This window comes from Diplotaxodon limnothrissa, linkage group LG9 (genome assembly GCF_057381915.1).
Source record: "Diplotaxodon limnothrissa isolate DT_005_m linkage group LG9, D_limnothrissa_male_GT1.1, whole genome shotgun sequence".
Classification (NCBI taxonomy): domain Eukaryota; kingdom Metazoa; phylum Chordata; class Actinopteri; order Cichliformes; family Cichlidae; genus Diplotaxodon; species Diplotaxodon limnothrissa.
Genome location: NC_140604.1, coordinates 19,773,767 through 19,801,489, shown reverse-complemented (window position 1 = coordinate 19,801,489; position 27,723 = coordinate 19,773,767). Strand labels below are relative to the sequence as shown.

The 27,723-nt window shown below is 40.4% G+C and overlaps 1 protein-coding gene across 1 annotated transcript; it reads right to left on the bottom strand.

Moving 5' to 3' along the window:
• Positions 1–1,140: 1,140 nt before the first annotated feature.
• On the bottom strand, positions 1,141–27,341 carry LOC146625453 (F-box/LRR-repeat protein 7). The gene is made up of 4 exons (XM_085362093.1): positions 27,066–27,341; positions 22,035–22,124; positions 4,262–4,879; positions 1,141–3,326 (listed from the first exon to the last, which is right to left on the bottom strand). The coding sequence occupies exons 1-4, from the start codon at positions 27,100–27,102 to the stop codon at positions 2,590–2,592; spliced, it is 1,482 nt and encodes a 493-aa protein (XP_085218219.1). The 5' UTR covers positions 27,103–27,341; the 3' UTR covers positions 1,141–2,589.
• Between the last annotated feature and the right edge of the window lie 382 nt (positions 27,342–27,723).

Below are 27,723 nucleotides of genomic sequence, written 5' to 3'. Positions count from 1 at the left end.
GGTAATGTCTCACTGAGGCATGAAAAAAAAAAAAAAAAGATTTGGCAGCAAGTTCACCCAAGCCCTAGACTTCCACTTGCTAAAGGTCATCACTCAACAAATGATGCTTCTCTGCTGCACCGCCAGAAACCACAGAAAGAGCTGGCTGTACATCTGTAATAACAGCTGTACAGCCAGAGCCTTCAAAATGCTGGAAAAGTTTTTAGAAAGCAGGAACTACAGCAAAAAGGATCGATTTCTGGTAGGGGGGGAATGAAGGTTTTAACTTGAGGGGAAGTATGTTCTCTGGCTCTTGTCTGGCAGCTTATTTGCTGTAAATCAGGTACATACCTGAATTACACGTAAACATTGCTTGCAAAAGGCTTTTGATCGCTGAAATATCACTGCTTTGGATTCTCATAAACTCAAACAGTAACAACCAGCCACACTCAACAACATGGTGTAACTGACTCATTAGAAACTACACTGCATTGAACCCAAAGATAAAGCCAATTAACCCGTGTGGATCTAGTTTTATACAACTCATTGTTGTAACTGATTTAAGGCAAATAAGCTCTCCTGCAAGAGCCAGAGAACATGTTCACATTCCATTACAGGAATTTTTGTGAGATCTTTCCCCCTCAAGTGTTTAGAACACAAGGCCCCCACAAGTGGACAGACAGACAGGATGTGCAAATTCTCCTCCATCTGCTGCTTTTCACTCTCACTGCGCTGTAATGTCCTCACACACAAACAACAGCAGCTTCAGAGCTCTCTTAAAAGCCAAAGAAAACCAACTTTTCTCAGTTGCACTGTGGTTGCACTGTGATCATAAAGTGATGGCCACAGTCGGCAACAACAGATTAGATTTTAGATATTAGTGTGAACAAGACGTTGACTGGGTATACCTAACAAATGTGTACAGGTTATAGACAGGTTTGGTTTATTCAGTTGAATTAAAACAGCACGCATGCTGTTTCTTTTAAGTCTTAAAGGGGAATAGCACGTTACACGCCCATATATGGCATTCTCAGATATTCTCAGTCACCTTAATGACTCATAAACATGCGCAGGCTGGGAGGGAGTGGATTTTTACATGAAATTTATTGGCACAGTTATAGCAGCAATGTGTTCTTGTTTATTTTCAACACTGATCCCATTCCTATTTTTCAGTAAAAGCCCCTCTCAGGAGCAAACGTGCTTTCCAAAAAAAAGTCAGTACTACTTTTGCAAAATGTAAACAAAAACATTGTGCATTGATTTGCTACGCATTTAAACTCCACATTGCAGTTAGACTGGTACAAAGACAACATGGTTCCTCCTGTCTGTGTTTAAACGTTAATGCTCCTTGCAGTTCATGGTTTCTGGATTCCTCTTGCTTAGATCTTAGATCTTGCTCCTCCTGCATAGATGGTTACCGTCCCTCATGTTTCCACATGTTCTGTGTGCTCTGGATGTTACCTTACCTGTCTGCCTCAGCATCCAGAACCTCTCCACTCCTCTTATTTATTTATTTTTGACCGCATGCACACAGCTAATTAGGTTCATTACCAAAAGAGCATCTTGGAGAGTCTTTCAGAAGTAAAGAGAGTTTTTAACCACTCGTAAAAAAGACTAGATAGAGATCTACTTGAACTGTTTAACAACAGCAGTAAGGAATATAAAAAAATGCAAAGAACTGGAGGATTTCATTATTGAGATTACATAACAGCCAACATGCCAGATTTCTGGATACTTTCTCTGGGCTAAAGAACTGAGGAACCATCCAGCAAAGTTTAAAAGGAGCTGGAATCCATGTGGGATGTCCGACTTAAGCTTTCTGTGGAGGCATCAGTAATGATATTCAAGAGAGGCCCAAACCACATCCTGCACATATTACAGCATGGCTCTGTGATTAAACTGAATGTCATCCTTGCACAATTAAACATACTTTCTATGATTTGCATTTTATTTACATTTTATTGTATCCCGGCCTTTTTGGAAACACTGTTTGCTTTACTCGTGACATTTAACTAACACAAATGCATGTGGCAAAATGCTAAATATAAGAGTTTGAGCTCAGTTGAAGTGATTGTCAGCGCAAATGCATAAAGTGCGTATGCACACAACACAAAGAAAGTGAAACTGACTATAGTCTAAATCACCAGATTTGCTTAGCTGCTGCTACATTCTCAGTGGTTTAGGATCAAGAGATACTTGTTGTTCAAGAATAGCTGTAGAAATTATTACAATGATTATGTTTCAGGGCCTAAAGGTGACAATGACTTAAAATAAAATAGATATTACAATACTTTTAAACTGTAACACAGCTGTACCCAGTGCTCAGTGTTGTAGCATGTTATTACATTGCAAACTGTGATGTTGGGGGGGGAGTAATACTGTACTTTTCTGCCTTTTTGTATAGATAAATATGTTAAATACATTCTGTGGAAGTATTTTCAAAGGATAGCATTAACAGCCATCAAGCGAATTTAAAAAGACAAATTCTGGCCAGTATTGCACGCCGGTTTTCAACTAGCTCTGACACATCAGCCGCTGAACTCTGCCAACACCATAGCAGGAATATTAGAACATCCACTTGTCAGAAGACCAGTCCAAGAACTCCCCGTCTCAGTAGAAAGCGGGGTTTGTGTGCTCGATGACGCAGCGCCGACAGTGGCGTCTGACGAACCGCAGAGCCTCCGGTGACACCTCGCAGTCCTGCACGTTGAGCAGCTGCAGCTCGCAGCAGTTGGCCGCCAGAGCTTTGAGTCCTCTGCCTGTTACACTTTCGCAGGCTCTGAGACTGACTCGCCTCAGGCCTTGGCAGTACATGGCTAGCTGCTCCAGCCCGCTGTCCGACACCAGCGGGCATTTACCGACATCCAGAGACTTGAGTCTGGGGCAGCTCCTGGCCAAGTGACTCAGGCCGTGATCCGTGAGCCCCTCGCAGCCCCTCGCATTCAAGTAGCGCAGTCTCGGGCAGTAGCGAGCCACATAGCGCATGCCTACATCTGTAATGCGGGTACAGTGGGCCACGCTTAAGTAGCGCAGGCAACCCTCTAGGCGGGCGACTTCCCGGAGGCCGAAATCCCCCACCAAGCGGCAGTCACTGAGGCTCAGCTCCCTCACTGAAGGGCAGTGGAGAGCCAAATGGCGCAAGGCTTCATCTGTTAGTCTGGTGCATCGCCGCAAATACAGATGAGTCAGGCGAGGGCAGTGGGAGGCGATAGTTCGCAAGCCCTCGTCCTCGAGGGAAAAGCAATCGGTCATGTCCAGGTAGTGGATGGAGATCTGCTGGCCGTGCAATGGAGACAGCTGGAGTGAGGCCTCTTGGGTTAGGCTGATGCATGTCACCTTGGAGCAGCCTGGAGGGAAAGGAAGCAGAGGTGATTTTTTTCCATTAAAGAGAGTCTCGCTGTTGATGTTGAAAGAACAGGTGTTAATGCAGAGCTCACATGTATGTATGCACATGGATTTTATGTTATAATGCAATCCAAGAGTAAGAAAATAAGCATTTTCTCTCTGTCTATGTAAAAATGATTTTAAAAGTTCTTATCTCTTATTGTGGGACAGCAAGAAAGAAATTATAAACCAATTAAATTCTCTTATCAGGCCTCCTATTACCATCTGCTGCACTTTCAAGGCTATTTGTGTACAGCCTACAATGACAGAGGGAGGCGGTACAGTAGCCCAACACTGACTCTTAAAAGCTGATGTTAATTGAGTCGCCACTTGATGGCGCCAGAGTAAAAACCTGCTGTGTTAGATTACAGCCAATCAAGCAGAAGAATGAAAATGTGAGCGCAGACAAAGAAAACACAAGTGCGGTCGTTTTTAGAGACCAAAAAGGCCAATTCAATCAAAGTCTGGTGTCTTTAACACTTTGAAAAGGGCTTATTTTTCCTTTTACTACAAAGAGCTTCCTTCCTGCTGCTAATAGTGCAGACCTCGCTCTGCTCCAGTCAATGTTATTTGTGTCACTTCCTTAATGAAAGCAGCAGACCGCTCCTCTTACCCATGTTGAGGTAAGCTCTGCTTTCAGCTAAAGAAAGCCTTTCTTCTCCCACATGGGGACTTAAGGTTGGAAGAGCTTCTCCTGCTCCTCTAATGATTCTACCAGCTTTACAAGAAATCACTAAAAAAGGACTGAAAGGAGAAGTTCTTTGAGGCAAATCCACACATGTGCATGATGTCAAGTAGTGGCCACTCCTTAAGACTTAGAGCTTGCCCAAAGATTCTAATTAAAGTCAGATGGGGTTATTTGCTTTTTACTCAATATGACTTGTCTGTTTCTTTTTACCCGAGAGGTTTAGGTGTTCCAGGTTGGGACAGCGGGATACCACTTCAAACACGGCCTCATTAGAGATGTTATAACAGCCGGCAACCTCCAGGCGGCGTAGCTCGGGGCAGCACTGGGCCACCACGTGCAGCCCCCGGTCAGTGAGCCTCTTGCAGCCATTGACCACCACCGTCTCCAGGGTCAGACAAATGTTCGGGGTGTCTTGGCAGAGCCGGTGGGTGAGGACCCTGATGGCACGGTCGGCATGAAGCAGCTCTCCTGTTAGCTGGATAGTGCTCCACAGCCTGGGGTCCCAAGCCAAGTTGTACCAGCGGCGGCAAACGCGTGCGCAGCGGCACAGCTGGTTGGTCGAAAGGTGGGAGAAGATCTGCAGGAGGGTGTGGTCAGGGAGGAGATCGATGGGGGCGTAGTGGTGGGTTTTCGACTGTCTGGAGCGAGTGTGAGTGCCGGGCTGAGGGTGGATCACAGCGACCGTCTCAGCGGGGGCAGAAGACGAGGACGAGGAGTTGGTCTCGTGGCCGTTGCTGGAGAGAGCAGGTGAGGAGAGGGAGGAGGACTTGGAAGGCAGAATCAATCCCGGGCTCGGGGTGCTCAGTGTTCTTGTGCTGGAATCTAAACCTGAATAAAAACAATAAAACAAAACAAAATGAGACAGAATAATTCTTCTGTTTTGTTTTTTTTAAGTTTTACTTTTAAATGAATCTTTTGGCTGTTTAAGCTAATATTTGAGCTGTTAGGTGGACCAACCAAAAAGGGATTTCCCCTTTGCGATACCGCCTTACAATAAGGGACTCAAATAATTGTATAGTTAATTGAAAGAGTCAACAACAAGCTGAAGTTAAGTTAATCAGTCCCTTTATAATCTCAATCCAGGACATTACAGTAGATAATTGTTCAAGTAAAGTTAATAAAAGTAATTAATTACACTTAGGAGACAAAAACTGAAGGCACTGGTATGTAATGTGTAACTACAAAGTAACTGTAAGTAAGTAACACAAAAAGAGTAGCTAATGTTAAAGAAATGAGAAGTTACTGTTTTGTGACGTTCAACTTTTGCAATTAATCAGGAATGACTCATGCAGAAAGTGGGGAGTCCTGTTGATTTACAGATAATTATGAAATAATGGCAACCTAATGACTCACAATTTCTGGAAGTCATTATCTTCTAGACGGGTAAGGAGTTATTGAGTTAGAACATTACTAATGAATGACTCATTAACTGGTTGTTCCTGCTTTGTTGGTGTGGCTGTTATGTTCTCAGGAGGTAGAGCGGGTCATTTACCAATCAAGAGGTCAGTGGTTTGATCCCTGGCTACTCCAGTCTGCATGTCCAAGTATTTTTGGGCCAAATGCTGAAACCCGAGTGTTTGTGTGAATGTTAGAGAAGGCGCTTAGGTATCAAAAAGATGTTAAAAAAAATGTAAAAAAGTAAATAAATATAAAATGCAAAATAAAATTTGAGAAAATAGAAAAAAAGCATGATTTGTTTTCAGTGTTTCCAGGTATTTCTGTCTGTGATAATGACGTGTTTCCAACGATTTCCAGTCTTCTTATCTGAAATTTGTGGGAGACACCTGATATCTTCTGTTTTCTCGTTTGTGTAACGCGTCGTGATATTTTTCAGTAACACAGTCATGTTACATTGCAGTTACAATTATGTCGTTACTTGTGCTAAAACCCATCTGTTATCTGCGTGTTTTCTTCTTGTGTGTGCACTTGCGCTACAATTATCTGATTTTAGTGGGCGAGAGGAGGAAAATTGTAGAGTCATACAGCGATACAGCTTCTGAGGCGTGGTGATATGGACATTATTTTTATCTGATGCATCGGATGCACTGAGGAGTGATAGTGGGGTCTGTCTCTTAGCCGTTTTTTATCTTTGTCTTGTTGTCGGCTTTGTGGTCATATGTGAAAAGTACGAGAACAATAATATGTGTGTCTTTATTAGGAAAAGGATTTGTATCAGTGTGTGGTTCGGCAGACTAAAGGTTTATGTTGTTAACTGGTAAATATGTAAGGGGGCGTTTGAAGTATCATATTATGCACTAATGAGAAAGTAACAGTGTAACAAATTACTTTCTCTGGTGAGTAATTACGTGATGTACTGCATTACAATAACAAGTAATGTGTACTTCACTTTTCTTGAGTAACGATCCCAACGCTGCCTCACAATCTCTTGTTGAGACCTAATAATTCTACTGTAATCAGATTATGACATCGATTGAGGTTTTAAGGTCTCCGAATCTACTAGTCCTGGTTTGAAGAGTGCATTCAAGATATAATATATAAAGGTTGATTCTGTTCATCTGGGCATAGCGTTTTCAGTTTTTCACAGTGATATTTGGTACAATCCAGACGTTTCTTCATTTTTTTTTCTAACACATGGCCTTCTGTTTTGTTCCCCAAACTCTCTAACTAACAGTAATGACATCTTCATGCTTTTATAGAGTCTCCCAAAAACCAAATAACACTTGATATAGTTCCAGTAGCACTAATGGCAGCCATTATACCTTCATATGTAAAGAAAAGGAATATCATTAGTACTGTATATGAAACCTTGCTTGATTAGAGGGAAGTGATGTACTGCATTCTACATTTGCTAGCTATTATCAGAATAAACAGAATAAGAATAAACAGATAAAAAGTTGGAAAAACTGGTCGAGAAACTTGGAATCCACAGTTACAGTACTACACAAGCTTTTATCATCAGTGAAGAGGCGTTTCCATGGATCCTATTATCAGGTTTTGGGATGTTTTTGGAAAAAAGTGTGTCACATTTATCTGCCAGGCGTTTGGGCAGCACACACAGTTCCTCTTCATCAGATTAACTCTGCGGCTTCAAAGCAAAGCAGATGAGGAGTTTGGTGCCTGGTCTGACAATATATGGTTAGCCCTGTGTAAACACTGAGGCCCTGACAGATGTGCACTGATTGCTGCCGTGTCTGAAGATGCAGCTGTGGGAAGACGAGGCTGGATCCCATCACTCTAGCGTGAGACGACAGAATCCTTTGTCAGCCAGGGCGCTGAATCTGATTCCCGGGGTCGAACTGTCGCACTGGGACACTGAGCGCTCTCCTCTGATGAAGTCTGCAACCCTCCAATCTATTCTTTACAATCTTGAGGATTTTAGGTGGACTGATAGTCATCACTAAAAACATTCCAAGAAGTCACTAGTATGATGTCACCCACAGCTGTCCAACCATTAGTACTAATCTGATTGACCTAAAAAGTAACAGTATGTGGTGAAAAAGGCAAGCTAGAATGAATCGCGTCACAAAGATTGCTTCCCAATAATTTGTTTAAAAGACGATGTCTCAGTTTTGGACAAAGGTTGTTACTATAACAAGATGAGATTTTTTGCCTTTTAACAGCAGAAATCCACTTAAAGCTTTCTGGGCTGTTCAAATGTTCCTGCCTTTATCCATGCTTTTTCCTGTTTAGGGTAGAGTAAGCAAAAGCTACTGAGTAGCCAGTTGGTTACGATTTGTTTAGGTGTCAAGCCAGCTCTGATTTATGCTTCCATCAACATCAGAGCTTTTTGGGAGACTCTTTGATGAGCTTACCTCATGAAAATGAAGCACTTTAGTCTTAAGCGAGTCTAAAGAACGGTAAAAAATTGAATGTAGGCTTTTTTTCGATGTAGAAATTTCCCACCAGTGGGATAAAGAGAGAATTTCTTATCTTGCTAATATGCCATTTTTATTCCAACGAAATGTTTTTTTAAACATTTTTTCAGAAGTTCAGACATTTTACCTTTAGTTTATCTGCTTTGATGCAGCTGATTAATGGTTTGTAAATTTTCTAGGCTATAAACATTCAAACTTGTGAACCACCTGAATGCCCAAAAATTTGTAATTAATGACAAAGCAGAGGACGCAAGTGCATAGAATTCGGCACTATTTCTTCAGGAAGCAAATTCCAGCTGTCTCAACATTCATCCATCCATCCATCCTGGATCCTATCTCAGCACTTAGTGGGTGAGAGGTTACACCCTGAAGAGGTTGCCAGTATTTAGACAACACCGTGGAGCTAATTTCCTAAGATATGTGGTGACTGGTTGTCTTACAAAAGCTACATTTGAATGAATTCTCTTTACAAACATTGGGCCCAAGAAGAAGAGCACAAATGTCCCCTTTTCTTCTACAAGAACTTTTCTAGGAGCCTTTTGTAGGAGCTCGTGAATTAGCAGTGTGTGGTTATAGACTCATACTTCTAACACCCAAACATTCATTAACTATTTTCTAAAGGGTCCGTCTACTACTGAGGTGGAGTCTCGTATTTCAAAATCCGAAACTACTGGTCCAAGACAAACTCTGAGTAACTGAGTTTATTTAAGAAAGCCCAGTATGTCTGTAAGATCAATATCAGGACCTCATTTATTAGTAATTCACATTATGGAGATTACTGAGCAGAATTATCAAAAGGTCAAAATAATACCAACAGTCATACAACACCCAATACGTCACAGACGGGCTCACAGCTATCTGCAGGATCTGAGACAATATTTTGGTCAAAAATAAACTTGCAAAGTCTGCAGGTAAGTGGTGAGGTCGTGACCTGTACGATTGTTGTACTTCAACAGACTATTGACAAAAAGGTGATTTCCATGTTAACACTGTCTGCAATCTACAATCTATATTTAAACTCCCAGTCGTGTGAACTGAACTATGTTGGTTAAAATGAAAGGGTAAGTCAATCATCTGCTTCTGCACAGTGTGTCAGCATGTGCAGTACATGACAAATAGACAGCATCCTGTCTGCCATGTGGATTTGTGCGCTGGGAGAGGTGGGCAGTGACACCGTCCTTACAGTCGTATTTCAGATGTAGATACCAGAGCTTCTGCTCAGTCTGCTTCCCATCTCACTTCTGATGACATCCACAGATTCATCCTCTGGGTAACATGTCCTCGAATCCTGCTTTTTAAACTGCCTCTTGTGTGCTTTAAAATTCTCATTCAAATCCAAATCCTGGCCAGATGAAGAGAATGCATCAAAACTTTTCACATGTTGGGCTTTTTTTTTTTTTTTTTATTCTTGTGGGATAGAGTCCACCTCATTTTGGTTATAATGCATCACATTCTTGTGGGTGGTCCATCTATGATTAAAATATGCAGGACTATTCTCTTGAGGACTTGTACCTTTTCTCGGCCAATAGATTTCTCCAATAACAATTCATTTTTTAGCTTAATGCAAAGGATTTAATGGTCTGACGTCGTTACAAACACCTCATCTATTTTGAATTTCACACAGCTGTCCAAATATGTCTCAACAATAGTAGTGCTGTACAACATTCCCACAATACCTAGTGACTGTTATTTTTTTTTGCATAATTTGGCTGCAACCCCACACCATGCAGCACAAAACTCTATAAATGTGAAAATATGTTTAACTATCTTCCAAAAAAGTGAAGTTTCACTTAATAATGGGAATGAAAAATATCCTGATACTGCAGTAAATCTTGTGATGTGAAAAAAAATGTATATGTGCAAGTCTTGCGATGAAAACATCACAGCATCCAGGAGAAAATCAGATTTTCCATGAAGCTGTGTGCAGGCATTACATAGACACATTTTGTGAATCATTAGTTTTGATGGATGAATGAGGCACCGCTTTATTGTCCAAATCCTAGCTAATGCGATAGATTCAGCATGCAACTCATCTGCCACTGGCTAAGGAGCAACTTCCAAATTGCGTAATTACATGTGTCACTGATCAGAAGAGCACTCCAAGTCCAGGCTACACCCAACCCCTTTAATCTGAGACACAGTTTCAAACAGCTGGTGGGAAAAGTTAAGTGAAGTCAGCTTCGCAGTTGCTTAACTGTGCATGATTCTGGATAGCTAGCATCTGGATTACTTTAAGGAAATCCAGGTGTTACAGTTGTCTATGTTTTTCAGCTGAGTGAGGATCTTGTTTATCCGGGTATCACTGAAGACTCGAATGATCTCATTTCTGATATTTTCCTTCATTTTCCTCTAAACATTTTTCACATCCATCTGGTACCTGAATTACAAAGTATCACAAGATCCCCTTGTACTTCTTGTCTTCTGAGGGATTCATGCAGTTCATGCAATGCATTTGCAACACATATTCTTCATACTTTCAAATGTTAGGGGTTTGCGAATACAAACACAAATAAAAGAAACAACATGAAAGCACTTGAATGGTCAGTCAAGCACATAGTTTGAAAGCCCATCAGGCGGAATTTGCTATACAAAAACTTGTGGAATGAAAACATTGAAAGTTAGAGCCTGATGGGGTCGATATATTAACTGTTTGCTGATATATCGAGACCAATTTAAAAATGACAGATAAATGAAAACTTAAAAAGAAATGAAAGTAAAGAAAAAAGAAAACTTTAAAAGTAAAAAAGAGACACCCTTCAACCATGAGTGTTGATAGTGCATAGTCTGTCCACCAGAGGACACTCTGCCACTTTCCTATCCGGTCTTTAAGTGATGACATATCAACCCTTATTGCAGTTGTTCTCCTGACTGAAGTTTGGTCCGTTTACAGCATCCTGTCATGCGATTGCATTTGTCCCTAACCATCAGAAACACCCTCGAATAACTTTTACCGAATGGCTTCAGCTTTACTGTGCTAATGTGTTCATATTGTGCTAACCATAGCTGTGTAGCTAGCCACCAGGTAGCACACCATTATATACCAGCTAGCCCAACTTCAGTAACCCTACAAACGTCACTGCTGTTTAGTTTTCTGTCTTCATTTATCTCGAAAGTGATAGCAGAGCTGTACATTTTAATTTTTTTCAGAAATCCCTCAGTCAGAACATTAACAACAGTATTCTGACAAAACAATCACAGCTTATATTTCCCTTGCTAGGTGAAGCCAGCCTGGAGCTTTCAACACACTCATTAGTGGACCTTAAGATGGAACTGTTTTGTAATCTTCCTTTCAAAGAGGTCAAGAATGAGCTTTATGCATAAGCCAACATGGATGAGAAGTCCTAAAAGTGTTATGGAGAAAATTATAACAGCTACTGGGCTCACATGTCAAAATATTCTTCGCTATGACAACAAGAAAAACTTTCCTCTAATAAGGTCCATCTGAAACAGCAGAAGGTCTCTAGAAAACGTGGATCTCTTCAGAAGGTTTACTTGCAACTTGCAAGAATAAACTTTCCTGTAACTTCCAGTTGCAGCTTTACGAGTTAACCAGTGGTGTCGTGTTTTATATCTCTGTATCATTGCAAGCCTATCATTAGCAGAACAAATACTATGCAGCTGTTAAAGTTCTCTTGAAGTCACTGCAAGTGCAGATGGTGGAAGATTCAATTTAGTTTAAGAAATCAGAGAACAGTGGAACATCTGGTCTTTACCCTGGGCAAAGAACAACTGCACAGTAATGAAATGAAAGAGAAACTCATGCATTTTGAATGCACATATAGCCACAGCATGGCATACTTGGCTGAAATCATTTGCCACAAATACCCAAATCTGTGCTGATCCATGGCAGTGCCGCAGCAGGATCTCATTAACGTCAGCTCAGCTTCACTTCTAAAGCACATCTGGACTGTGCTTTGATACCAGAAGTTTAATGTAAATCAATCGGAATGATCACTGAAAAGACACCGTGCCTGGATGATGAAGAGGCGCAGCTGGCTATTTGGAGTGAGGTCGACTTAATAACAAAATCCTGATTAATATTTTTCTTTAAAGTAGCACACAAAAACAGATTTGAGGAAATCAGCTGAAGGCTTTCAAAAAGAAAGCAGGAGCAGTGGGGAAGGAAAGAGGGAAGATAAATTGGCAAAAGAGCCTGCAGACTTTACCAGAGACAAAGACAAGTGCACGGGCAGGGTCAATCCAGACTTTGACGCAGTCTGGTCATAAACTAAAGCTATAGGGATTCTACTCAGGATCTTGCAGTGCCGTGAAGCTCTGCTAAGACCCTGTCTGGGGCTCTCAGGATTATTACTGCTGCATCTGGCAGAACAGAGCAATGCATTACCTCAGTGACATTAGCCGTGTGACATGCTCCTGCTCTGTAAGCTTTCACTGGGCTCCTCCCTGCCAGAAGTGTGAGGGAATAAAAAGAAGCTCATTTTCTACCCATAAGTCAGGAAATCAAACCAAAATTAATTCAAGAGGAGTAACACGCCAAGAAGAAGTATCAGCTAATAAAAAACAACCAGGCAGCAGAGAGTTGACTGAAAAAAATGCTATTGATTTATCAGCACTAAAGGGGCATGTGCTCTAGTTCTTTTCTTTAAAAAAGGAAACATCCAACTGAGAGAGAGGACTGCTCGGATGAAAAACATCTGGGTCTGTCTCAGATTTTATTGAATACATGGAAGTTGATATTACTGTACAGTGTGGCGGCTGGGCTATCAGCAAAGCCTTCACTACAGGAAGGTCTTACGTCACTGCGCAATCTGAAAGACAATAGGGCTGCTGGTTCCTTCACAATGCGCACACTCGGACAGGAAATAGACTTCTTCACTCGGCACAACCCCCAACCCACCTATGCTTCTGGACGGCAGCTTTTCTCACACTCACTCAGTCTTGAGATTCTTTCTTTGCATTTTTCTCTCTTTATTTTTTTTTTGAAGATTTTGCTGCAACAGATTTGGCAAGTACATATGCCAAGAACTATAACACGTTTTTCCCCACAATGCGACTAATTTCCTCAAGGGAGTTTTTCCACCTATTAAAGCCCCTCAAACGTTTCCATACCCTGCTCTCGTCACTTTATAAATCCTCAGTAGAGGAGGACAGCAGACGCTCAGATATTCTACAGCCAGATTCGAACGCGAACTCACTTCTTCAAAAATTAGCTCTTGTGTGTGCGCAAATTTTCCAGAATGCAGATGAAAGTTTGCAGTCCACGAGTGATTTGGCCCAATTCAAAGATGATCTGGCTTTTGGCAAATAATTGAAATTCAAGATGATGTAATTTTTCTTTTTAAAGGTCGTTAAATTGGGATGTCAAGGTTGGGGTGACCAAGTTTGGGGAGTCGTGTGCATGATTTCTCTTTTATGGACAGTTTCACCATTTTGGCAGAGTGTGTGAGTGGGGTTAGAGTGCAACGTGACTGTAAGTCATGTCAAACGACCGAGGAGGGTAACGTAGCTACACAGAGCACATCTGACACAAATGGAAAAGTGAATGCTTGGCCAAATGTTTGATTTGGTTGTGATGAGGAGCAAATGTAATGATGTCATGTGGTTAAAGCAATAGAACAAGGGAAGTGCCTGGACTCTTTGGTTATAAACCCCTGACAGAAAAGGGCTTGGTTGAACTTCTGAAAGAGGTTGTTTCACATCAAAGTCCTGGATACCCAACTCATGGAAAAAGCTGACAAGTGCATTTAAGGAGAAAAAATAATAAAAACACAATTTATTTTACCACAAAATACTTCTGGAAACAGTACTGGATGACAGGATTAACATCTCTCTTTTGTCCATATGCTAAATCTGTAGCTACAGCATGAAGATGATTAGCTTGAGTTAACACACCTGTCAACAGCAGGGCTCTCTCCAGTACTACTGCTTTAACAGTCTTTGTTTTCCTTGCTTTTTACTTTCAATTACTCCCTGAATCAGAAGGAATGGTGTTTCTTTGTAATACACACCTGATGGTCCAGATATGGTAAATGGTAAATGGCCTGTATTTGTATAGCGCTTTTCCAGATCCAGGAAAACCGAGTTAATGAAAAAAAAAAAACGATAAAATAACGCTAAAAACCGATAAAAACCCTGAAAACCATACATTTCACACCCGAGTCTCAACTCTCGCAGCCCGGTACCAAACGACTCGTTGGGGACCGCTGATTTAGAAGATAGGCCTAATTATTCATGACCCCAAACGATGTACAACTACTGGAAAGTTTTTACAGAGGTCAATTCATATTCTGCTACTTTAGATTTACCTGTGACCTCAGTAAACACTTTCCTAAGAGTTTAACTGTGACTAGCTAGCATGTTTCTGGTAAATCTAATTTTTGTGCAAATAATGAAAAATGACTTTGCAAAGCTATTTTCTGGCCTTGTAGTATCAAACTTCCAATAATTTTGTACAATATTTTCAGCAATCTCTCATAAAAACGTTTTCATCAGTTGCTTTGTTTTAGGCCTAAGGCTGTACAGATCATCATTCAGGCCAAAATTCTGAGCTAATATTTTTCCTCCTATGATGGTGACAAGTGTATTTCTAGACCCAAATGCTTCAGATAAAGAAGATGTTTAGTTGTTTTTGCATTTGCGATGTTACATAGTTACATAAAACACGATTAATAAAAGAAAGACTCCCCGAGGGTGGAACAGTCTCCACAGCAATGTTCCTCTCATTTTTGTAACGCTGGAGCTTCAGCCACAACTGACGCTTCCCTGCTTACGTAACGAAACAAACCACAGAGTGAAATGAGGGGAGGGGAAGTCCAATGTGTCAGTTCAGCTGTTCCACAATCGCGGTCATATTGCCACATAAAAGCCCAAATACCCAGGTGGATCATAGTGAAAACATCGCTCGCGAGCCAAAATCTTACAGGAAGCGAGCATGTGTTTCTTCCAGGTGGCATCTTTCCCAACTCCTGTCAAATGTGCTCCTGTAGTAGACCTGATAAACATGACCCCTGTTGAAGAAAATGGCAAGCACATTCAAAACAGAAGGGCCAGCACTTCCTCCCTCTCAGCAGAGAAAGAGAAGACCAAGTCGTAATCACAGAAGAGTTATGAACTGACTTTCTTCTTCTTCTTCTTCTTCTTCTTCTTCTTCTTCTGTAAACTGCTTTCACTTGTTTTTCTTTTGGAGCCTTGTTCTGTGCTTTTTCGCTCAGATTTCCTGGCTTGTGGAGTGGTAGAAAGGAAGGGGTAGGAGTGAAGACAGCTGATGGAGAAAATCTGGGCAGAATAGCATTGGCATTCTGTTCCTCACTGTGTTCTATCTTTACTAAACTATTTCCAACAAGGATTAAATGCAAACCAATGATATTTCTTATTGCAATCGCTATAGGCTTGTTAAAAATGCCCTTGGATAACTGCAGGCAGCTGTTTTGTGTCCTAATTTAGGACAGTAAAAAAGGTGCAGATACTTGTTGAGGTGGTGAATTTCTGTGCATTAGTATTTCCTTTAATAGACAGTAGTTAAATATCTTCCGTTAAAAAACAGATGTGATGTTTGAGAGGAGGCTATAAAAAAATAAAAGGAGGCTAACACCTTAAATCTCATTTTTGTTGTAAAAATGCCCCTAAGTCAGCGACACTTATGGACATCTCTCTGCAGGATCTGGCAACAATCAACAGGGAAACACTATATATCTGGCTGAGCAAACACAAGGAAATGGGCCAACAGTATGCAGAGTTAGTTTATAGATGAAGTGTGAGGGATCTTTTGCTCCAGGGAGAGCAAAAATATTAACTTGTTGGAGACAGGAGTGAAGCTGTTTAGACTGCAAATGTGACCCCGACACGGCATTCGACCCACAAAAAGGGGGATTATTAGTTTGTAATGCTTTATATGCTACATTGGAGCATATGACTAGTGCATTACACAGATAGCCTAAAGATAGAAAGATGTGAAGTGAGTCATTGTGCTGACACAATGCATCTATCTGGCATACTTGCCACAGGATCGGTGTCCATATACAAACCTCCCACGTACACTAAAGCTTTCGGTTTAAGTGTGTCTTTGTGAGAAAAATCTAGTAGTGCATCTTAAATAGCAGTTTTTTTATGTTTTATTTCATTTTGACTTGTTTTTTTCCAATTCGTTGTATTTTCAGGTTGTTTCCAGACAGGATTTTCTTGTTTTAGTTTTTATGCTTTTCAGTTCTAGTTTTAGTCTTATTTTTAACCCGTCACCTTGCTCCATTGCTATATAAAACTACACAGAGCCCCAACCAGTCAGTGTTAGTCTTACTCTTGCATTAACTCATATAGAAACTTTACTTACGTCATGCAGAAAGTAGATATTTATAGCAAAATATCATCTAAAAAAATTGCTTTTGATAACCCTCTAGTTAAGAGCATATAAATTACAAAGTGTTTACAGTACAGCCTTGTACTACAGTGTTGGAAGTGCTATAGAAGGACAGATTAGGTTTTTCCTCGGTACTGTTATCTCTGTTTCTTTGGTCCTTGGCAGACAGAGAGGAAGTCAGCACGTTCATTGTTCCCACCATTCTCCTGTGTCTGAGCCACCTTCCTGGTGCCATTATGTACGAGTGAAGGAACTGACCCCAAACATTGGCTGTTTTTACATAATGAAACTGTGCTACTTCATTGGGTAAACCTTTGGCAAAGGCTCCAGCTGATACAGCAACATCAAAATGGTCTTCAAGAGTCACAGCATGTAGGCTGAACACCTCAGGGTGCTGTCTGTTTAGCGCTTACTATGTCTGAGCCACATTCCTAAGGTACCCGGCGTCCAGCTGTACCAAAGCGAACCCTTGAGGCCCAGACTGGGTCACTGTGTAACCCCTGCTGGGAGATACTCAATTTCATCTCACAGGAAGGATTTACTGTCCCAAGCCTGTGCCTTTCAGTCTGCAACTAATAAGCGATTCAACTGGGTCAGGCCACCACAAAGTTGTCTAAATAATAACTGAAAACAGAGACGTATTGCAAAATCTTGCCAGATGACTGCCCAGCTCAGTTTGTTTTCAAGAAAAGAATGAGTGTGACTTCCTAATGTTGGTTTTGTTGGAATACTTGACTGATCATTGAAAGACGGCAGGCACCAGTCTACTTTCCGTTTGCATACTGATATTATGGCTGGGCGATAATTCAGTAATATGGTTTTCATTAGTTTTTGAGATGATTACAACCTATTTGAAATTCTTGCGATGGCAATAGTTTTTGTTTAGAGAAATATGAAACAGCCCTTATGGGACTTGGTGCAGTCTCCAGCCGTTCATTTCCAGGGTCTCTGGTTTGGATCTGACATACAGTGGCTGTAAAAACAGACAGTATCGTTTGAAAAATAATGTTTAAAGAGAAAAATATTCACCTCAAAAATCTAAAAAAGGAATGCAAACTTGCATAGCATTGGTTGTGAATTAATATATACATCTTTTCCATGTGCATATACAAAGTTTCTAGTAAGGTTAACTTTGGTTGTTTTAATGGTAAGCTAACAACAAGTATTGTTCTAAAAACCTCACTCCTTTTCTTTTTTGGACAGATCATTGTTAAAACCAGATTCATGGATCTGCTTTGTACTCTAGATAGTGCAAAGCAGGGAAGTTCTGGGCAGCCATAATCAGCCCAGCAACAACTCCAATCTGGTCCCCATGGAAACCCTTGGAAAATGTGAAGGACAAAAACTGATACAAATTCAATTTTTCCTGATAAAGGCTTCCCACATGACCATTGAGACTACACCAAAGTAATTAAGTAACAAATAAACAATTAGATAACTGGAAAACTCCTGTTTTTCATTATCCAATATAGAAATGAATGTTGGGGGGGGGTTAGTTACAGGATAATCTGAGGAGCAAGCTAAGAGAACTTTTTCTTTAATTTTATACATTAATTTCCTACAATTTAAGGCCAAAAGGTCATGCAGACAGATTTTTAAAATTAATAATTAGATTAGGTAATTAGATTAATAATTAGATCAGGGGTTAACAGGTGTATTAATATAAATAAATAGTAGTAGCATAGCATAGTAGCATATAAGTAAATAGTAGTAATATAAATTTACCATAGCTAAAGGCTTTACTTTATCTTGTATGACAACTAGCTTATGTTAGCTAATGTTAGCAAGCATTAGATTGGATTAGAACATTTTTATATTTTCTGACTAATATTTTTCAGTCACAACTTAATGACATATATATACTCCTTTCATCCATCTGCAGATGGGTGGAGCCAGAGGGCTGTGGCCTATCACAGCTGTCATAGGGTTTAGTTTAGCTTCATTTATTAGGATCCCTATTAGCCACATCAATGCAGCAGCTGTTCTTTTCCACAGGGGGAAAAAAACTTACACTGTGACAGTTCACTATAAACAACTTACACAGAGACATAAAACATCTTTACAAAACTCCACCACGCACACAAATAAAACAAAGTAAAAAACATAAAATCATAATATCATGTCAGCATGAGCAATCTATCATTTAAGTGCACAGCCAATATCCCCAGGCTTTTTTATCATTTCCTCTATTTGGTCAGACACCATCTCAAAAATGTAGTTTTTTAATAGCCTTTTAAATCCAATTCTGCTGGTTTCTTTCTGTGTCACCCGTTTGGCAGTAAATCTCACCTCTTCACAGCCTGACACAAAACTGTTCTTTCAACTGAATTAGTTCTTGCAACGGGTAATAAAAAAACATCCTTCTGTAGCCCGCCTGGTAGAACAATCATGTCTGTCTCAACAGAAATATGCATTTTTCTACAGTGAAAGGAATCTTTGTAACAACAGCACGAGAGGTCACCAGCCCATCACAGGGAGACAGACAGCCACACGCTCTCACGTTCACACTTAGAGCCAATTTAGAGTTGCTAATTAGCCTAACAAGCCTGCTTTTGGACTGTGGGAGGAAGCCAGAGCACCCAGAGGAAATCCAAACAGCCACAGAGAGAGCATACTACCAGATGACCAGGAGCTTCAACCAGGACTGCTGCGAGGCAGGAACAACTACACCACAGATCTAGTCTGTTACTCTATATTTAAGAATTAACACATGACTGGTGCAGTCTGTTTAGTTAAAGGGCAAATAAAAGTGGAAAACTCTATATTTAAATTCAAATAGGTTTAATTTATTTGGGCACTTACTGGCAGAGCATAAAATTTATGAAATATGTTGCAAAGTTAATATTAGAGATGCTCTGACCTCTAATAGTCTTTTAATCTGCTCTCATAAGGTATCACAATAATATTCCAGCTCATAGCATTCGGTGTCTTTTGGTTGCACTCTTTTATAAATTTATACACCTCTATAAATGTTCCTGTATAACCAATGTTTTCCTCTTTCATTGTGTTACTATGGTGTTTTACAAAGAGCAAAACAATAACTAACTAATGGAACTACATCAATGCAACAGTGACCATACTGCAGCATGGGGACACTGGAGGCCCTAATATGAATACTCCCAGTGTGTGGTGGGGAAACAGCCCAGACTGCTTCCTGATTAGTTTAGTGGACCACAGGACTAGGTGGGGAAGGGCTGTGTAATCTGCCACTGTGTATGAGCATGTGGATGTGGGTCCGTGTGTGTGTGCGCGTATGTGTATATGTGCATGCACATTCATGCGTGTGTCTTTCTAAGGAGGGGGGATTTGACTGTGGCCATAGCGGTTCCAGACCATGTAATTACTCCCACTTAGCATGGAGAAAAAAATAACAATTTCAGTCATAACACAGGGGGGGGAATTATGGTCTGGAAGCCACTGGCTATGGCCTATACTCTCTCTCTATATATATATATATTTCTATCTGCACAGGTTGTGCTCAGAGAAGACACATCCAGGACAATTATCGATTTCCACAAAGTACTCTGGATTAACTTCCAGAAGCTGCTCGGTGGACGGACCTTTATGCGTCAGCATTTCCAGCGAAGCCGAATGAGTAAGAGTGATCTATCTTCCTACAATGCACTCTCACAAGTACATCTCAGTGTATTTTTAAAGCAAGATGTGAAACTACTTGGCACAAACTTTGCACAAAATCTGATGTCTCCTGAGGAGTTTGTCTGATGTGTGGTTTCCCCTGTGATCCTTTTTTTTTTCTCTGAGAAACACCTTAAAATCTCCAGCTGAGTGACAGTTATAAAAACACGCTGTAGTTAGTATTTGTTTTCTTGTGGGCAGTGCAAAGCCACAAGAATACTACATTTAGCATGCCAGAGCAAATTTAAGATTGGCGATGACAATGCATGAGAGAAAAAGGGCGAGTGTACTGTAAAAGTGTATGAGCGTGCAAAACAGCCGATGACTCACTGGTCAAGTCTCCTACACAACAGTAGGGAGACCACAATGTATTTGTGGGGGATTTTGATAAAGCTTTTGATCAGCTTTTGATCAGAATTGTCAAGTGACTTTGTGATTACTTCACTGGGGTTTTACATCTTATTCTCACTGTCTGAGTCATCATCTTTGAACGCATTCTGACCAGTGGAAGTCTGATGTCTACAAATCATCGCGATGATAGCGACAAAGATGCTGTGAAGATACCCGACCTGGATAAAGAGTACTGATGAACTGTGGAAAGAGAGCACTATCACAGCACTGTAGTCCCTAAACATGTGGGTGGAGACCACAAACTAAAAATGATGGGTCACTGCAACACATTAGCCATAATAACTAGAGATGCTACTTAACAGAAGCAGCTGCAAGAAATTTAGAGGATATCGACCCTTTTTTTTCTCCATAAGTATCTTCATAACTGCTTTGCTCATACTGAGGCTGCTGACTTGTGGCTTGTTCTGAGCTTTGCGTAGCTTTAGCTTTTCTTGTGATAAGCATTTTCACGGTAGTACTGGTACAGCAAAGAGCTAGCAGCATGTGGCTGTGAGTGCACAACTATTTGTCTGTGCACCAGCACAGCAGTACTGACATTTCCAGCAAATTATAATCAGACACATGGGTGGCTGACCGGCCAGTCAGCAGTCTGGGTCAAGAAGGCTGGAAATCAGATAATTCTGGTCCCTGGCCCGTCGATTAAAAAATAAAAAGCCCATTTAAACCGTCGGTGTTCTCGTCCCTTGTTTTTTGCACTACTGTATTTTTACCTGATGTCTTAGAGTAGGGGAAAATACATTTAAAATTGGCATACAGTCATCCATCACTTTAAAAAAAATGTGGAAAAAGTGTATGATATAGATCGTCCAATGGAAAAGAGCGCCTTGCCTGTCTTCCTCCTGGCACCTCTAAATTCCATCAAAATTTCCGAGTCTTTCTCATTATGTGGTCAGGAACACATTTAATCATGAATAGTCAATAATTAATAAATAACTGAAGTTTTGATAGTTGAGAGCATGTGCGCCAAAATTTTTTAAATTTCCAAAATCTGTAGAGCAAATAGGCTTAAAGGTTACTGGACCTGTGTTTTTGGAATGCACTATAATACTGATGCATGAAAACATTTTCTAAAATATGTTTTTGGTGTTATATTCTGTTCTTTTGACTGACAAATTGTTCCGACTGTACCAGATGGATCAATGTTCGAGACAGCTGCTGACAGCAGGCTTCAAGATGTATCTGCCAGCTGAAAAGTATTTCCAAACCATTAGGGTAAGCACACAGTTTACATTAGTAACACATCCACTCCTGAAAGAGTTCCTATGGTGACTCTTGCAGAGTTGGACGCTTGCCTGGGCAAGCAGGAGGCTGAGGAGGTGAGAGGGAGTCAGAGAGTCGGAGAGGAGTAAGGGCAGGATCTGAGCAGAAGGTGAAGCTCTCTCTTCTCCATTCTTACTCCCCATACCTTCACTGTCTCCAACAAAATCCCTCTCGCCCACCTCTCCCAAGTGCATGCACCTCCCACCCGCCCTGGCAACACTTTGAGCCTGATACGACCACAGTTTAGATAAGCATTCTTCCACAATGAGAAGCCAGAAGTGTTTTTTCCCCCCTTCTTCTAAAACAAAGCTCAAGAAATGCCTTTGGTTTCTGGGTTCTGATGGCAGCTGTGAGTTTGTTTTCAATTTAAGGTTATCCTAAGAACACACAGGTTTCTCTCCAAAAATAGGCAGCACAGAAAGTGGATGAGGAGGAAAAAGAGCGCTGGAAGGAGGAAAAGAAGAAGAAAAGGAGGGAAAGAAGAAGTAGGGAGGGGAGTTTGGTTAATGAGCACCAGATGCCTTACCTTCAGTGGTAGCCACATTCTTCGGAGCTTTAGTTGGTGTGTGATCTGTGCTCGAACTTATGTCAGAGGAGATGCTTGAGCTCCCTTTACCTGCAGGGAAGAAAAACAAAAGTGCTTGGACATAAAATATCAAGGTTAAGATAATAAACTGCCTTTTTAATTAAATTTGTAGTCATTTGAGGCAATTTTATAGCCCGCAATCCCCCGAAACTTTGATTTTCAGTTTAATACCTGAAGAATGTTTGCTAAAGATAAGGTGGACTCAAACTTTGATGACGTATATTATACAGTAAGGAGGCACAAAGTGTAGGGAAATATAAATCTCATCACTCTCTGCTTTTATGACTTTTATGTTCCTCGGTTTTGGAGGAATGGTTAGCCTTGGCACATGCACAAAGTATCTGCTGGTTCGTCTGAGTTAGTATCCGTTTTTGACATTTGGAAAAAGAATAAAGTCTTCTAAAATCCCCCCTTCAGCCCTTACTTCCACACAGGACGAGTGACAAAACACAGAAAGAGATTAATGAATGGTATCATCTGCAGCGAGTCAGCACTGTCTCACAAACACCACACCAAAGTGATTTCTACGTTTTCGTTCTAGGATTTCGACTTTGAATTTCTACACAGTCGACTCGTCTATGAGTGCTAAAGTGAAAAAAAGTATATCCTTTTGCATGACTGCCTCTGTTCCCAAAGTACGATAGGCTTCACTGCCATGGTGACTACAGGCTGCCTGTGGAGAAGTTGTTTATGGCGTTTCATTCCTCTGTCAGATCATAAATGCAGCTTTGTGGCTTTCCTGAGAGTAACTATGTGCCTTTCGCCCAGCACGACAGGCTAAGGAGGTGTTCCCAAACAGTCACGCCCACATCAAGCGCAGTAACCTAAACAGACAAGACAGTTCCCGAAATATGAAGAAACTCTCAAAAACTTGGGACGGAAGAAAAAAAAAAGCAACCTGTCTGCATAATGAGCCCAACGAAACAACGAAAGATCGCACAGCTACTTATAAAATAATACAAAACCAATGGAGCAGATATGGTATGAACATGAATGACACTTTGCGGTGACATCACTGAGCTGACACATCTGTTAAAGCTCCCCCCAGGCAACAGAAATGAGTCAGATATTCATGAAGAGCTTGCAGATGTTAATGTCAGACCACTTTTCCCAGCAGAGCATAAAAGGCTGAGTTAACGCAAGCAAATATATTTTGATATTTAGCCGGTTACACAATTCTTTAGCGAGCGAGGAACTCGTGGCTGCAGGGGCTGTTTGGTTGGCATGTGGGTCGGTCTCTGCAAGGCAATAACTGTTTTCTGTCTTTCATTGAAAAACAAGTTTCAGAAAAGCTCCTGCTTCCTGTCTTATGCTTATATAATGTGCTGGTTGATAGTTGCTGCATAGTTACAACCAGTGTGTAATTAATTGTGGAATCACACTTGAAAACAGATGTGGACTAATGGACTGCAGGATTCTAAAGTTTGGGTTAAGACAATGGTCTTAGATACTATCAAGCGATAACAATGCAATACTACCTTAATTTTACGTTACTCTCCTGACATTGTGGGATCCAAGGTCGACAGAAGGAAAAAACACAGCAAAACCAGAAATATTGTTGTTTTTTTTTTATTCTGTGCCTACATTACCCAAAACAGAACTCTATTACTACTATTAGTAATTTGCTAATCTCACACCACTTTGTAGCTGACAGCTGGTTGCTAATTGGCATTCCAGATTCTGGCTGTGTAGATATCACCATCATATGTCAGTCAGTTGTATTCATTTGTTCATTTCACCTGTTATACTCAGAGGTGTACACACCACACTTTGCTCTGTCATTGCTACAAATCACCCAATTTTATTGATACTCCACATTCCCTGGTTGCCACATCCACTGCTTGTCTGCCCGCTGCTTTCAGCCCAACCTCAGCATCACTTGAGGAAGCCTATCAGATTTTGTGCAACCCCTCCAATACATTTAAAGACTTCAGATACATGTTTGACAGACTGTTATGGAGAATTCCTCTGGAAACTGATTTATCTAACAGCTGATATTATCAGTCAATATTAAGTATTTGCTAATATATTGGGCCTAGCATTTATAAATGAAGATTTAAAAAGTAAAGATGAGCCAGGAGAAACACCCTTCAAACATTCTATGTGTGTTAACATTGCACAGTTTGTCCACCAGAGGGCACTCTGCAACTTCAGTTGACAATACACGTTTTTAACTCCCCAAATGCATAAACCATCTGATCTTAGCCAAATCAAGCAGATGGTAAACATGTATCTAAAAGAACTACATTAAAAAATGTTAGGAAATACGTTAATGTTTTGTAAAAGAAAATATTGGGATATCAGATACATAAATCAACAAATAGCACTGAAAACAGGTGAAAAGAATCTGGAGCCCAGTGTCTTTTTTTCTGCCAGAAATTTACACTTTCTGCAATAACTTTGGCAAAACCTACAGAACAATGTGCAACAAGTTTTTTTAATATCATGATGGAAAAGCAGCCATTTATAAACTGAGGATGCAAGGGTTATTTTTAGCTGTACAACAAATAATACATTAGTTATTATTCTGGTATATTCTGGTATCAGGTATAATCTTAATTTTTAATTCTGCATTGGATCTATACAGAAATATCCTATGCAAGTGGGTGACATCACAGCCAGGATGCATGGTGTTCCTCTGCATCTGCATCCTCTCATCCCTAAAACGTTGAGCTGGCGGTGGAGATTGTCTCTTCCAGTTGATCGGCAGAAGCTGGCAATGCATAGGAGGAAACAGCACTACTGAACGGGCCTTGAGGCAACATCTATTTACATTTCTAGGGAGTTGCATGTCAGGTTATGGCATAAGTTACAGCGTAGGGTTATAGAAGGGTTTGCGGTTATAACTCCCCTACGGTGTAGATTTAATGCAGAACCATAAATCTACTGTTAAAGGGGAATTCTACTGATTTTACACATCAGTGTTTGTATTACTAGCATATGTATGTTCTGTGAAGGCTGATACATTTTCTGAAGTGATGTTCTTGAGTTTGAAAATTATATAAATAGATAAATCAGAGTATGGGACTAAGAAGGAAGTATGCACCGTAGGTAAGGATTGTTCATTTTGAGCCTGTCAAAGACTTTAATATCACTTCTTATGTTGAAGACTTTAAATCTTAATCAACAAAAAGCACAATTTTTTAACTGTTTGGTTTATTTTGTGCTAGATACTAACTGCACAGTATGGTGTTCTTCAGTCTGGGTATTCTCTGACTGCTGCACAGCTCAAGGACAACTCAACTTCAGCTCTTGAGTACAGGCCTTGAGCTTGTGATAGAATCTGTTCATGTACCTTAACAGACTAAATTCCTAGGTGGAGTTGCTCCACGTGTTATTTTTAACATCATGAATTCCAACCTTTTCTCTGCAGCTATTGACTTAGGAAGAGAGCTCCTTGGAATGTTATTTATACAAACATTTCTGCTCTGAGGTAGAAATAATGTGTTTGGTAAAGTCCGACCACAATTTTTTTCTGAACAAGTAATGCTGAAGATCAGACCTCACATGAGACCTGCACGGCAGAGATAGGTCGTAACACAAAGTTTTTATTTTTGATGATAACAGACAAAAGGCGGGATAAATTCCTGGATCATTAATGCCACATGTTGGAGATTTTTCTGCATTTTTCTATGAGAGCGAACAGATTCTGATTCTGATTGTGGTAACGTCATGAAAAACAAGGTCTAATGTTATCTTTTAGACGGTTCGAGCTGCATTCCTGTAAGCTGAAACAGCTTTCTGTACTTGTCTGTCCGTTAAGTGTGATGTACTCTAAGTGCTTTTTAATCTATGCAATGCAACATTTTTCTTGTCTCGTCAGTCATTGATATTAATATGTGGCTATTTTATTTTGCCAAGTCTAAACACTTGTGCAAGAAAAAAAAAATAGCATTATGTCTACTTGTCCTCTGTGAACCCCAGTTTCTGAGGCTCCGCCCAAACACAGCATTTTACAGCATCTGCAGGAAAGTTAACTGTAATTGAAATAAAAACTGAAGTGAAGCAAAAATAAATCAGTGAACTTGAGATGTACAGTCTCAATGAGAATCCATTTAAGAAAAGATTATTCACAGTATTTAGCTGTTTGTGTCTTGTGCACTTTTGACTTTACACAAAAAAATAACATGAAATTGACTAGCATGTATGAAATGGCCTCCAAATCAAACAACACCAGGCTGTGGGTCGTGGACTGCAATCTCTGATACTGGCTCTTATCAAGATAAGCTGGACTTAAGTGCCCACATCTATGAGAACCACCTCCACTAAACCTGAATAGATTTTATCTTCAAAAACAAACGATAAGGCTACAAGAACTTGCTAAGTCAGAGTCGTTATGCAATGTTGAGATCCTATTAAACTGGCTTTCTTTCACTTATATGCTTTTAACTGAAGGCAAACACACAATAAGGCAGAGATGAGTTAATTTCCTTGAGAATAAGAAAAGAAAAACACGAATTTTGTTCAAACTTGACTTTTCTAACACAACAGGCCGCTTTTCAAAGGGATTAAAAACGACCGCCGCCAGATGTCACTCTTATCTTTTATGAATAAATGTGACATCTCTAAAACCAATATAAAATACAAGGCAAAAGTAGCCACCAGCTTTAACTGCACACACCCCAAACATCTCGAAGACATGTGGAGTAAATTAAAGTGTGCATAAAAACAGAAAACGCACAAAGGAGATTAAATATAGTGCACAACTCCGAGGAGATGGTGCTAGTTTTAAGCTAGCTAACTGACGTCTAGGGACAAGCTCGAGGAAGCTACAGACCCAAGAAACTCTGCATTATTTTCTATTTTTAGATGGCCAGGACACAAAAGAAAAAAAGCCACAGACGATGATATCACAGCCCCTCTTTTACCCACTAAAAATGGAGTTTTTCATATATACTTGCATAAAAAAAGAGCGAGTTTTAAAGTGGCATTCACATAAATGTGTTTAAAAGTAATTTTTGAAGCACTTACCCTCGCTTCCATACTGTTTTCCATTGTTCGCACCCATTTTAAAGAATACATAATCTACGAGCACCAACTCGGGTCATCAAGTTAAATTCCAGAGTAGGCTAAAATGGATTCTTTCCATCAAGATAGCAGGCTATACAGTCAAGAGTTTCGTGTAGGGCCGTTAGCTCTGGCTCCAAATAGTTAATCCAGATGTTGAGCAGAGGACGTCTGAGCATTACGCAAACCTAGAATCCCAGACTTGCTTCCAGCGGTGCAGACTTTCTATATCTGAACATCCACAGGCTCAGAACGGCGAAAAAAAAAAAGGACCAAAAAAAAAAACAAAAAAAAAAAACAATCCCGATTGGAGGAGTTTGGAGAAAACTTTGTGAAGCGCCCTAAATGGTAAGCAGCTGTTTATCAGACTGAGTGCGGGCAATCACAGCGGCCACACAACTTTCTGAGGACGCGCAGCTCCCCTCCAACTGGATTTGGATTTAAAGAGACCGCAGGCCGGGGAGGGAGATGTGGAGGTTAAAATAAATAAATAAATAAAATAAAAGCGTACAACATCCCAAAACTGCGCTTTAGGAACATTTAAGTACAGCATTTCTACCTATTTGCAACTTAGCTCGCTCATTTTAAACATTTTTGCACACTTGGAGTTTGCCAACTGTAC